This window comes from Lepisma saccharinum, chromosome 18, assembly GCF_977018435.1.
Source record: "Lepisma saccharinum chromosome 18, izLepSacc3.1, whole genome shotgun sequence".
NCBI classification, from domain to species: Eukaryota; Metazoa; Arthropoda; class Insecta; order Zygentoma; family Lepismatidae; genus Lepisma; species Lepisma saccharinum.
Window position 1 is genome coordinate 15,621,945 of NC_139246.1, and position 14,460 is coordinate 15,636,404.

The window sequence follows — 14,460 nt, forward strand, 5'->3', positions numbered from 1 at the left end:
ATGCCGGCTGTCTCAGGTTATGGATCAGCGCTTGAAAAGGCGAGGAGGCCGTGCGTTTGAATCTTTCCTAAGATATGGAAGTTCCTGTGCGTTTGTTTCATCCTCGTCATTGCGATTAACTTACGAAACGGACGTAAAATAACCAAAATGGATCTTAATCTATGTAGACGTTGCTTTCCTCACCATAAAAGTTTGAGTTCATAGACTATAGACTATTTACGTTGCCCACTCACTATTAAACAACACTATTCTTTAACCTATATTCCAAGCCAAAATGTGTAAGTTCTAGAGCGTCTTAAATGTATTTTCAGTCTGAAATCAGGGTTCCCACGCACATGGAAAAGCTGGAAATCTCACGGAATTTGAAAATACAAAAATCTCATTGAGATCTCAGGGAAAATCATCTAATACAGTGATGCCAAACCTACGGTCTGCGGGCCAGATCCGGCCCGCCACATGTGTTGCATTTCTTTACCATAAACATGTCGAAAAAAGTTTTATTTTATTTCTCCTTCTTAATATATACATGAAACTCTTCTCAACTGAAAAACAACAGAATGCAACACATACTCATAACATAAATCACATTGACAGTCATCAAGTCACTTGGAAGGAAATAATTAATTGTTCCTTACAGGAACGTAGCTGGGCTTCCCAGCGCCCTTGTTAAAAAAGTAATTTGCCGCCCCTATAAGGAGAAAGCTTTAAAATATTGTTTCCTACGTCCCTGCTTGCTGTTTACTGCTATCAAATCATTTCCAGACTAATATATACCACTCTGGGTTGCGTTCAGAAACATTACATTTGTTACATCTTGTACATTACCGTCGTTCAGAAAGAAAACGGGAATGATGTAATTTCGCCATCTTTTTTACGTTTTCTAACCTACATTTCACATTTTTCAGAATCTGGGTAATTATGTGAAATCTGTATTCAATATTTTCGTTCATAAACCCAGTGTATTACTTTCTGAACACAACCCTGATATTGAAGCTCGCACGAAACACATTGCATTTTTGAGCCATGCAAGGAAAACAAAGAAAGAAAGACAATGAAACAATCAACAAACGGTCAACCTCACGGTTGACCGTTTCATTCAGGCAGTTTAGTATGTTTTCGGGGCGGATAATTGTGAGGAAGATGGCTTCTGAGAAATATTTAACTGCTAACGCAAATCGCAGGAAAATAGTTTTACTTTTTTTGTTCTTGCTAGAGTGCGCGTCAAATCTCCTGCATATGGCGACAGCCAATAGCAGAGCACTGCAGCGGTGCCATGTCGAAATCTCACACGGAAAAGAGACAGCGTGGTTGAGCGAAACGCCTTATCAAGGAGAGCACGGCAACGCCGCACGTCTGTGATTCGCTGGTGCTCTTCAGCCGTTCAAGGCCATATGCAGGAGATTTGACGCTCACTCTACAATATTTTATTTTTTAAATTTAATTTTGCAATATTAAAAAAAACAGCATGTACACTAAGATAAAAAGTGACATACACAACAAAAACATATGAACATGATTAAAAAATAAAGCAAAAGTTGCTCTACGCAGTGGGTTATTTTTTTTAATGAACTCATTAACGAGCAGTCTCAGGTCCAAATTATCAAGCACAGTTTGATGTATGTGGAGTACCGCTAAGCTGCTTAGTCTCTTCTGTCTCATTGCAGATCTCAAATATGTCTTTAGTCGGCAAATAGCACTTAATGACCTTTCGGCTGTGGCTGTCGTCACTGGCACAGTACGGAGGACCATCATGAATTTGACTCCTGGAGGGTGCTGTCTTCTAAAAGAAACTTCCTTATGTCACGCATGGTAGTTGGAACCACTTTCTTCTGTTTGGCGATATCACCAAGCATGGACATGTGTAAGGAGAGCCTATCGGCATCCAAATCTTGGCGAAAGAATTCTCGCTTTTGCTGAAAGTTGGTTGTGCAACTGTTCACAGTTGAGATGCATTCTTTATCTACGGCTGTTATTTTTTGTAGTCCTGTAGATTCATGTCCTTGATTAACACATGATTTTGCTGTGTCACGCACGTCAGTGTATATTGATTTATAATACTATTTTGGAGTGAAGAACTTGTGATGTTTGGCAGCATCAGGATTTTCAAGTCTCTTAGGGACGTGACGTTGCCGAGGCAATTCTGGCTCATCAACGAGACTGTGTTTGCCCTCTGTGCATTTCAGCCAGAACTGCTCAAAACACATTCGCTTTTCTTGAAAGATGTCAGTCAAGTATTTTAGTTTTGATACCACTTCTGTAGCACCAATGCGTGGAAACTGAATCTTACAGTTTACCTCTTCTATTGGACCCATCACATGGCAGTAGAGGGAGAGAAAGAAAAATGTCTTCAAGTGAAGCATTGTCTACAGGTATCCAGCACATTTTAATGCTGCGTCAGTAAAGTGGTCGCAGTCCAGTATGGCCAGCCTTCTCATTCACATCAATAATATTCCTAAATATTTGCATTCTTTTAGGAGATTCCCAAACAGTCTTTAACAAGTCGTTGGCTAAATTCATTATGTCTCTGATTAATATATGTAAAATAGTAAATAATAATTATATACTTAGTATATAGTAATAAGTCATGTGTTTTGCTGTCTCCGGTCATAGCCCCCCCACCTCCACCCCCAAAGTTGATGGTTTAGCGGTCTCAGCCTCCCAATGTTGATGGTCTAGAACATTTCAAATGTGTATTTAAAGTTAAGTTCATGTGGCACAATTCAGAGTAAACTTTACAAGAGAAGAAAAATAATACATTAGATCTTCTTAAGCAAAATTATTTGGGGGCTCTGCCCCCACATCATTAACATGGGTAAGGCTCGAGCCCCCCTAAGCCCCATGGAGTCGGCGCCTATGCGTCGGATCATCCCGGGAAGAAAAAAATTCAAAGTTACGATACGAAAATTGGAGGACTGAAGAAAGAAAGGCAAGAGAATGAAGCAGCAGTGAGGGCAAGTTTTCGGGTGGCTCACATTTTGAGTAGAGAGGCCAAGCCATTTTCTGACGGCGAGACGGTAAAAAAGCTATTGTGGAAGAAATGTGCCCGGAAAAGAAAAGTGTGGTCGAAACTGTCAGTCTTTCTCGCATGACTGTTACGAGACGAGTTGAAGATTTGGGAAGCAACCTTCTGTCACAACTGCAGAGCGCAGCTAAGACTTTTGAGGTGTTTTCGATTGCCGCTGACGAGTCTACAGATATCAGTGACACTGCATAACTATTAGTGTTTATTCGGGGTACAAACCGTGCATTTCAAATTACTGAATAACTTGTGCAATGCAAAGCACTGCAACACTGCTGAAGATTTGTTTCGAGACGTGTCTGCGGTAATTAACAAACTTGGACTTCCTTGGAATAAATTGGTAGGTTTGGTAGGTGTGACAACAGACGGTGCGCAAAGTATGATGGGACGTCTCAACGAACTGGTTGCCAAAATACGTCAAAAGGTCCTTGAATGCAACGGTTCACGACCTATCGAGCTGCATTGCATTATTCACCAGCGACATCTATGTGGCAAGGTTCTAAACCTAAAGCACGTTATGCAGGATGCCATCGAAACTGTGAACTTTATCAAATCACACACATTAAATCAGGACTTTCAAGGAGTTCCTGAGTGACATTGAATCATAACACGAAGATGTCGTGTATCACAGTGAAGTCCGTTGATTAAGTCGAGGAAAGGTGTTGAAACGCTTTTTCAATCTGAGGCATGAAATTGATATTTTCATGACAGAAAAATCAAAGAGGTGCCGGAGCTCAGCGATTCATAGTGGTTGTGGGATTTGAAGATTTTTGCGACATCACGTGCCACTTGAATGAACTTAACGTAAAGCTGCAAGGTAAAAGTTGCTACGTCCCGTGTAGCGGTGCACTTCACAAGTACACTTACCTTATAAGCTCAGCAGAGCATGCTGGATAATCCCAGGGTTCGGGTTGAGATACTGCGTTCCTTCCCCTTGGATCCACAGGTGAAGTCCAATGACAACCTACGAGGTTGTCCTCCTGATGCAGGTATCCATAACTACGAAATACACTTTCGAAATAAGAAAAAACCGCAACATGTTCAACTTTACGTTTATTATAGACACGCACGTATGTATATAATGTAAGACTAAAATTACAATTAAAATACTTTCGAACGGTACAGCACGAGATGCGTAAGCCTATCTTTCCCGTTACGCGAATCACCTCTTGCTACTTCAAATCTCTCCGCGCAACTCCTAACCGCTTTTCTGGAAGGCGATTACACCTCCCCAGTTACACAGTGTTACCAGACACAATAACCTTTTAATACAAGGAAGTTGATAAAAGCAAACAGTAATATATTAGAAATGTACAGTAATCTGGCACAGAGAATTTAGGTATGTGGTGGCAACAATGCAATGAAAAGCGCGTGATCTTCTCACACCACGAAAGTTTAAATAAATCAATTGATTGATTGATTGATTTGTTGCTTTAAGTCCACTTTATGCACAGTAAGGCTAATCGGGACTGGACCTATATTTTAAAGTGGGATCCGAACCACTATGTGCCTCCACCGGGTATCGAACCCGGGACCCCTTGATTACAAGGCGATGACGCTACCACTGCGCCATCGAGGAGGCCTTAAATAAATCAACAATGGCTTTCAAAATATAAGAGAAACGAATGGCGTTTGCCAAAAACATGAAACAACAAATAAATATAAGGAATTTAACTCAGAAATTATTAACTTAGGCTTCACTAACTTGATTAAAATGAAACTTACAACAATCTTTAGAACATTTAAAGGCAAATCAAACTATTAATTCTAATCTATATAAATTGTTTAAATTTGCCGCTATTCATACTTGTAGATATATCAGTGTATACTGTTAACGATTATAAAGGCGGCCATATTAGAAAATTGGCTGAAGGCATAAATATATATATGAATTATTAACTGTATAATACGTTCAACTATAATAAGAATGAGATAATAATATAAGATATAATAATAATAATATAAAACCACGAAGTAATGGCAAACTCGGGGTCATTACAAAGTAAATTGATCTCGGGCGTATATGCAGACATCAAGGCTTTTGAAACAAAGCTACCATTATTCCTACAACAAAGTGAAAAGAATCAATTTCGGCACTTTCCGACGTGCACAACATTGCTTCAGGAACAGCCTGATGTTGCCTTTTCGAAGACAAGAATAATCAGACTTTTGAAGCTGTTGCAAGAAAACTTTAACGAACGATTTTCTGATTTTCGTGACCTGGGTGATGAAGTACGTCTTTTTCAAAATCCGTTTTCGGCAGATCCATCAACTGCACCAGCCACACTGCAACTAGAATGCATTGAACTGCAATGTCAGGAATCTCTACACGACAAGTTTCGCGAACAACAATTAACAGAGTTTTATGCTCAACTCTCACCTGAAGATTTTCCAAACCTCAGGAAGGAAGCGCTGAAAATGGTTTCAGTGTTTGCTAGCACGTACTTATGTGAACAAACATTTTCTGTGTTAAAACGAGCGAAACCATTACTCCGAAATCGTATTACAGACGAACATCTTGATTCTGTGTTGCGGATTGGTGTGTCAAGTTTTGAACCAGACGTTGAAAAGTTAGTTTCTGCAAAGCAACCACAAACATCGCACTAATAAATTGTAAGTACCAAAAAACTATTTTAATTCTTTGATTTTGGCTTGCTATTTTTACAAATATTAATTGTCTGTATGAGTGAAGGATATTAGCGTTTAAAAGCTACAATTAAACGACGCCGTACGATTTGTATGCTATTTATGTCAGAAGATGTTCTGACCCGCGAAGATCGTGCTAAATCTTAATGTGACCCATGGGCAAAATAAGGTTGGGCATCACTGATCAATGATTCCCAATGAAACACATCTGAAGGATTAGAATATGCTCCTACCTGCTCATGATAATAATAATTGGAACTAATTTAAAGATATAGGCTTTAGATATACATATGTTTAATTTGCATTACAGTTCAATTCATATTGTAAACTTTTGTTTATCAAAAGCGTGAAAATATTTGATCTACATATGATATATTTGAAAATTTTTAAAACAGTTTGAAAAGGCATTTAACTCCTCGTAACTCCCTAACCTGGTGATGTCATTTCATTTGCGAATTAGTTTTGTTATTTGTATCAGAAAGTGGAATGAATGTTTTGTCGATACCAATAAACAACTTATGTAGAATTTACTCATGCTCAAGGGCACCTGCAGTTGAAGCGGGGGCAGAGGGGGCACTTGCCCGCCATGAGATTTCGAGTGGTGAAATTCTAGCGATATTTGATAACAAAAATATTGTTTTCTGTGACAGGCTGTAAGTTGCAGCAACTATTATTATTAATAATATTCATTGGCGGCGTACCACTTTTGCCCCCGCACTATGCTAAACCTTATCTACCAAAGGAAAGTAAACTGTCCTTGCCTCCCCCCCCCCTAGTTTTGGAACCCAATCGCCGACACTGTTGTTATTATTTGAAAGAGGGTTTCATTTAAGCTTATAGTCTATTTTACACTAATTAGAAAACAGCTTTTTATCCGACATGAATTAATGTTAAGTAGGTATAGCCTACAGTTATGCAAAGTGTGATTAGATAGATAATTACTAATCTGTGTAATTTAAAAAACAACATAAGTAGTAGTAGTAGTAATAGTAGTAGTAATAATAATAATAATAAAAGTTTCTATGACTGTCCCCCTGAGAAAAATCCTGCGGGTGCAGGGGTGCCGACTTGTCAAAATTATTGGGGGCTCTGATCACTGAAATAAATTAATGAATGACTCATTCCTTCCCTTTTTTAAGTTTTTTCTTCAGTATTCTGAATCTCGTAAAAGCCAATGAATTCCTCAAAAATATCAAAATTTTCATTCACAGTTCGAATGCAGAATGTCAATTGTTCACGGATGGATATGTCAGAAGTTTCGTCAACCATAATAGCAAAATATTCCCAACTTTTAATATCTGCTACCATGGAGCGCAAAACAGATCTCCCTAATATATCAACGATCTCGTTCTGAATGTCATGTGAGAGCCATTTGTAGCCCAAACTCCCATCCACTCCCCTAGTTCAGGCACATCGTCTTTTGAAACTCTTTTTAGTAAAAATGTTAACAATACTCATAATTAAATACTTAGTATATAGTAATAAGTCATGTTTTGCGGTCTTTGGTCATAGCCCCCCCCCCCCAAAGTTGATGTTTTAACGGTATCAGCCCCCAAAGTTGATGGTCTAGAACATTTCAAATGTGTATTTAAAGTTAAGTTCATGTGGCACAATTCAGAGTAAACTTCAGAAGAGAAGCAAAATAATACATTAGATCCTCTTAAGCAAAATTATTTGGGAGCTCTGCCCCACATTTGTAACATTGGGGTGGGGGTTCGAGCCCCACAAGCCCCTTGAAGTCGGCGCCTATGTGCGGTGTAAAATTGCTACTGCTCCTTGAAGAACATGAATAGTTCTTTCACCTCCTTAATTAGCATATGTAACTAAGTGATTCCCATGTATTTTACCTTATAGTCTGATGCACTTTTTTACTCTTATTTGCACTCACCCGTCTAGTTGGTTACACGGTGTAATACTAACTCAGAGTCAAGTAGTGTATTTGGTGTGTCCACCGTTTGCACTACGTTCTGGAGTGGTGTAGTGTGTGGTGCATAATCACATGATGAGTGCTAACTAATCAAATTAACGTTTAAAGGAAGCCCAGCAACCTCATGTGACCGCAGAGGTTGGTTGCGATTCTCGGATCGGTATCCGGCTAGGAACACTCGCTTTATATGATTTCTTACTCCAGTTATTATTTACCTTATCCTTTGTAAGGTATGTGCAATTTATCGATGTATTCTCCGATCTTTACATTGATATAGTCATGGACACTTCTGGGTTGCAACGTTTCCATCGAATGGAATTGTTACAACCTAGAAGTGTCCGTGACTATACATCACAATTTTGTTTCATAACACTTGTCCCAATTATAAAAAGTTGTCCCTTCAGATCGAAAATTCAATGCTATTGCATATGGAAACAGCACGTGACGGGTATGTTTGGACTCAATCTTGCTCAGTGACGTCATACTAATATGGCTATCGGTACTGTAAATGTTGCCAGATACAACGTGCCCTCAGGCGAAGACGATCGTTTAGCAACATTGCCGTGTGGTCATGTCTTTAATACAAGCAACTTTATTACCAACGCTGTTGACCTCTCGGAAATGCACACAGAATTGTACTTATGTAAATAAGGCGGTGAAAATTACAAATTTAAAGAACAATTTTTTAAACCGTTCTGGCTTCTCCGTTACCGAACCTTGGACAATTATTATCTTCAGATTATTTGGCTTTCAAGGCGCAACGTACATTGCTGTCGTATAGAGTGGAAATGCCTTTCAACCATTATTACTGTTATTCATCTATTTTTGTCTCCCTTTGAACTTTTGTCGTGCAAACATAGTAAGTTCTTTGTTGTTTTCCTTAGAAATAACGTAGTTCACTTCAGCATATCCTTCATTTTGTCATCTGAAAGGAGTGCCCCATTTGATGGAAGTCTTCCTTTGTTTGCTTTCTTCCTAAAGTGCTCATTTCTTTTCTCATTTTCTCACCTTAATTGCAAACACACCCCTCACGAACCATTAGTTTTCTTTTCAAGACCAAAAACACATTCCAGAAAAATCCATAATGCTACTGGGATGGGAAGGGGAGCGAAAAGATGAAATTGAGGAGGCATTAAAATAGAATAGTGGCCTATCCAATATTTCGTGTTCCGTGCATGAATAAACGTAATTAAAATTAAATGGTGCATTGGAATTGCTTCGAATTTGCCTACTGCAAGTGAACCAGACTGATTTAGCGTGGGCAGTGGCCGCCTCTGGCACCCATGGTTCCATTTCTCCTGTTAGGGACAATACATGCATTTCATGTTTCATGTGTTTTCACATTTTGAGGTATGTTGTATATTTGCGCTTCAGAGTACACATTTTTTAAATAAAATGCAGGAATTGTTTATCTTTTCTAGTCAGGCACATTTGTGGTAAAAATATTCAAAACAATTCTGTAATTTTTATCTTATTGTGGCAGACCCGTCAGCTTACTTCCACTTAATCATTTTTCAAGCCATAAAAATGACTCCTTAAAAATCAATGTTCCGTTTGCTCATAAGTGTTGTAATATTTCTCAACCAATCCCTGCTCATTCTAGGAATGGGCACCCCTGCATGTTAGCCGTTCAGGCAGTGGGCCTGACTGAGTTATTCCAGAAATTAAGTAAAAGGTAGAAAAAATAGCACAGAAATTAAGCAAACCTCCGATAAGTACGAAAAAGATTGGTATACACGTATTTCAACATATTTATATATTTTTTACAAGTTTTAATTGATTCTTTGAATATAAGGTACCTGAACCCAATATGGTCTAGTACCCAAAATGGCGTACTTGCTGTTTCCAAGTACTTACATGGTAAATTCTACAAATGACATTAGTATGTCATTTAGGATTGTCCGAATGACGTGATTGAACCTGTTGGCTGTACCTATAGTACAGTACTTGAGCACAAAGAAACGAAATAGCTCATGATTATGTTCTACTTGATCTAATATTGAATAGACATTAGTTATTACTTACTACATCTTCCAAGTGATAGGTGTTTATATTTCTAGTACATATTATGATTGCTCATAATTTGTACTTTATAACAATGTACTTAGTTTATGCTTTAATTGAAAGTACCGTTTATAACAAAGAAAAAATAACACTATGTAAGGTGTACTCAATATGGCCTACGTAGTAATATATCGTGAAAGACATGCGGAAATGTGACATTTGTTACTCTTATGTTCACGCAGAGTGTGTGGAACTCAGGATAATAAAGAACCTTTCATTTGCCCAGACTGTGATGTGTAATACACGGTCTTCTGGCAACAAATTGTGACTTGTCACTCCATTGTTTATTAGTTTGTGAACAATGTTATTTCTTTGTGCAAATCTCATATATCATTATGTAAATCAATTGCAGTGTGTCAATATGCTTATCTACCTATAGAAACAACATTGTGGTACTTTATTCACAATTTCTGTTGCATATTTTGATGTGAATGAACAAAATATGGCCTAAACGTAACTTTTTAATAAAAATATTCCTTGCTCCCATGTTATTGTTTGGAATTGGCTCCAATTTTCAGTAAACGTCCAGAAATATTCCCTCTCTTGCATCTTACCACTAGTTTTACCTTTCTGACTTTGAACACCATTAGAAACAATCGCACACCTTAGTTAGGGCATATTGGGTTCAAGTACCTTAATATGTATGGAGAACATATTTCACAAAGCATGATAACCCAAGACAAAATTATAAGCACAAGTTTTTTCATGGAAATTACATTTCCTTAGGACCTGCTATTTTTAAGGGAAGAGCTACACCTAAATTTGTAAATTAAAACTTGTCAGATATCAAAAATGGATTTATATAAATACCAAATTACAAGCAATCATCCACCATTCTTTAAAATATGAGTAACTTCAGATCCTAGATATTATAATATAAATTTAACCTCAATTCCTCTAAACGGAATGGAGACTATAGCCTTCACTATGGATTTATATCAGTATTACTTTCTTATGGCGGGTTGTAGTGACACAGGTGCGTTAATTCAGTTTGTCTTTTGATATCCAATAAAGGTTGCTTTAATCTAATAAGCATATGAAACGGTAATGCTAAATTTGAGTCACTTTACGTTATATTTTTCTTAGTTCTTCATTTTAGCCATTTTATATTTTGTGTATTTATCGTAATAATTTCGTAAGAACATAAGTGGGCGGGGGAGTAAGTTATCAATGCGGCTAATTTTCCCAGTTTTTGTTCAAGGTATAGGCCTAAGGCGTTTTATTTCTTAGTTGGAAAATCTGGATTAAAAGGGAAGGGGGTTATGCTACCAAGAAGCACACTAGGACACATGTGTAGTCTAAGCGACGAAGTATGAAGGTTTTGCTGGACCTTTGGCCGACGCTAGCGAATATGTTTTAATTGACAACTGTAGATTGTACTGGAAACAGCTACTTCCCGAACTTCCTCTACTAATTATGTTTAGAAATTAACACCGAGCTCAAATATTGGGTAGATTTTTTGTTGAGTTTTTTTAGTCCACTTTATGCAAAGATAGGCCAATCGCGTCTGGGCCTACAGTTTAAAGTGGAATACGAACCACTATGTGCCTCCACCGGATATCGAACCCAGAACCCCTTGGTTACAAGGGGATGAAGTTGCAATTACATCATCGGCGGAACCCATAGATTGGGTAGCGTCTGCCCCTCCAATAAATGTTATGAATTCGCCACTGACATAAAATTCAGTTCTCTTTTTTTAATGAACGTCATTAACTTAAGTAGCTTGGAAACTAACAGAAGGTTGACTCTAAATTGTGTTAAAACTACCTTCAAATGTGAAGGTTGTTTTCGCCTGACACATTAATTGAAGTGGAATTCGTGGTTAATGCTTTGAACAGGAAGAAGAAGTGGGATCTTCATTCATGAGTTAATGAAAAGTGAATTAACTCGAACCATAAATTTCAACATTGTCACATTGTAAGTTCACTCTAAAGTCTCCGCCTTTAAGGTTCACAAAGTAAGGTTGATTTTATTGATTACTAGACTGGAGTCAGCATACAAAGAAGAGCATGCGTGCAATACGTATTATCGCTGGCGCTCGACGAGGTCTCAAACACGCATAAGTTTCATTATCGTTTTCACGCTTCTGGTGTTGTGACATCCATAGAATTGGTCTTTTTTAACTCTTCTGAAAGGGCATTGTCTAATAGAAAAAAGGGTCGGCAAGAGTATGGTGAAGCGACATAGACAAACAGGGTGGAAAAGAGTTCGGCAACGCTTTTATACAAGTTCGAAGCCTCACTAAGTTTGGATCAACACACCATCGTAAGAGTTTTCTAAAGATTTCGTACATTTTCATATTGTAGCTAACAAGTTTGAATCATCTGTTGTAAGAGTTCTCTAAAACTTTTGCACATTTTCACATTATAGCTTACAAGTTTGAATCATCCGAAGCAAGGCTCCCGTGGTTAGAGTAAGGAAAACTTTTGTAATTGTTCAAAGTCAAGTCGTAGCAAGTTTGGATCATCTGTACAACACACCGCGGTAAAAGATCTGCAAAGTTTTGTTCACTTTCACACCATAGCTTACAAGTTTTGATCATCTGAAAATAAAAAAAGGCTCTATTGATAAGAGGTCAGTTTTTTATTCAGGTAAAGCTTCTATTCAAAGCACACTTGTGGTAATGTCATAAACTTTGAAGCAATTTTTCCTTAATAAGTGCACTTCAAAGTTTTCGTTCATATACAAAGTGTGTTCTTAATTTTTCTCGATACCGTTGTTCAAATAGAATTATTTCCATACTTGAATCTTTCCAATATGTATGCTCTCTTTTCTTAAAAGTTTCCGTTCGTATACGAATTAACGTTTTTAGAGGTTATGATATTTTGATGCAGGTTTATACGTTGGAAATAGTTGTGTCACTTTTCCTAATTGGAAAAAACTTTTCCTGTACACTCAAAGAAAACTTTGGATTCATATTATATTAAGTTTTGGATTCATATCATATTTCGGATTCATTCACATTAGGTGATCCAGTTAAGAGTTCTATAACTATATATCTCACCTAAGTATTTTTGAGTTTATATTCAAATAATTCTTTTCGTAAGTTTCTCCATGTAAGAGTCAGGTAAAGGCTTAAATTCAATTGAAGAAACATCAAATTTAGAGGAAGGTGTATACATTTTAAGAAATTATAGTGCCTATATTTTCTGAATAGCTTTATTCGGATTTACAAATATAGATCGTTGCATTTTTGTATAATTTGATTCAAGACTACCTTGCTAACAATTCTCTCTTCATATGCGCAGAAACTTGTGGAAAGTTAGGATTACTTGAAACAGCATACGATAGAATTCTATGTTCTGAGTTAACACGATAGCTGAATGCATTATAATTTACATTCAAACGAAAATCCTCAAAGTCTCGTTTGCACAATTTCAAAACTCATCTAACTAAGAAAACACAAAGATAATTATTGCTAAAGACAATGGATCATTCCGATCTTAAACCAAAAATGAACAATTTCTTACGGAAAACAACATGGACCATAGAAGAACCACTGAAGTTTTTGATAATCAAGGCTGCATTTACAGGTATGTGGGTCCCATGTTGCTTGAAAAATGACCGAATCAATACAAAACCTTTATGGCGTTTGTATAGTTTTCTGTTTGCGGTCGGTGCTAGCACTTTCTGTGTTCTAACTGTGGTTGATTTCTTCTTGAAATATGGCAATTTCCTCGCAATGATATTTAATTGTCTGTCTACTCTGTTCGTTTTCGAGGCTGCGTTCAAGCAGATATACATATTTTATAAGAGACATGAGCTGATAAGGATCATGAAAGTGTGCAACGAAATGGGAAACTTAGCCTTCTTTCCCGAGATCCAGAGTGTTAGACTGAAGGTCATGGAACGTTGCTTCAAGATAACTTACTACATTTTCGCATTCACTTGTTCGTTTTCTGCTGTGTTCTGGGTAGTGGTTCCATTTGTTACTGGAGACAAGTCGCAGTGGCAGCAAGTCATAGCTTCTTGGTACCCTTTTGACTACCATTCTTCCCCTGGGTATGAGATCTCTATGGGGTACCAGATTTTATCTGCCTGCACACTTGCAGCGGTGTACATGACTACCGATGGCTGTTTCATGGTTTTCTTCGTATTTATCCATTCGCAGTTTTCGTTCCTCAAAATGTCCATTGACAAAATTTTACGCGGGTCTGACCTGAGGGATTATTACAATGGAAAGAGAGACGGTTCGAGATTAACTCATAGGAGATTCCTGTCTCTGCTTATCAGTGATGTTCAAGGTGGCATTTCTCCGTGTGAAGAACTATTCTATAATGTCGAGGAGCGTCAGAATCTGCCAACAATGACGAATAACAATACTGCTTGGAATGCAAAAGAGAGGAAGCTGCTAGAATGGTTGCAAATTCATCAGGCAACAATCAGGTAAATCCATAGCATTATGTTTAAAAAAATTCAAAGGCATGCATGTACGTACTAGGAATGGCCAGATCCGGATCCTCACGGATCCGAAAACCGGATCCTAAAATTTTTCGGATCCGGATCCGGATCCGTTTTGCTATCCCACATGAGCGCTTCTTTGGGAAGTAAGAATGTGTTTATAACATATTGTTACCTGCTAATATACATTGTATATATATATATATATATATATATATATATATATATATATATATAGTGTGTGTGTGCGTGCGCGATTTGTAATTAATACACTTACAAGGGAGGCCTAAGTCTCCCCCTCCGATTTCCATGAAACTTGGCAGGTGTATAGAGGGGCCCAAAGGAAGAAATACGTGTTTTTTTTTGTTTCGGCTAAAAAACTGTTTTAGGGGGCAAACCACCA

General features: G+C 37.6%; 2 protein-coding genes across 2 annotated transcripts in view; both read left to right on the top strand.

The window, feature by feature from the left end:
- The first annotated feature begins 4,996 nt into the window (after positions 1-4,996).
- LOC146002677 (EPM2A-interacting protein 1-like) lies at positions 4,997-5,626 on the top strand. Its single transcript, XM_083140640.1, has one exon. It carries the CDS (start codon positions 4,997-4,999, stop codon positions 5,624-5,626), a length of 630 nt encoding a protein of 209 aa, XP_082996766.1.
- Positions 5,627-13,060: 7,434 nt separating this feature from the next.
- LOC146002678 (odorant receptor coreceptor-like) overlaps positions 13,061-14,460 on the top strand; it is a 55,513-nt gene continuing 54,113 nt past the window's right edge. Inside the window, exon 1 of the mRNA XM_083140641.1 lies at positions 13,061-14,042. Within this exon, the coding sequence (XP_082996767.1) occupies positions 13,084-14,042 (959 nt within the window). The 5' untranslated portion in view covers positions 13,061-13,083. The remainder of the gene's footprint in view (positions 14,043-14,460) is intronic.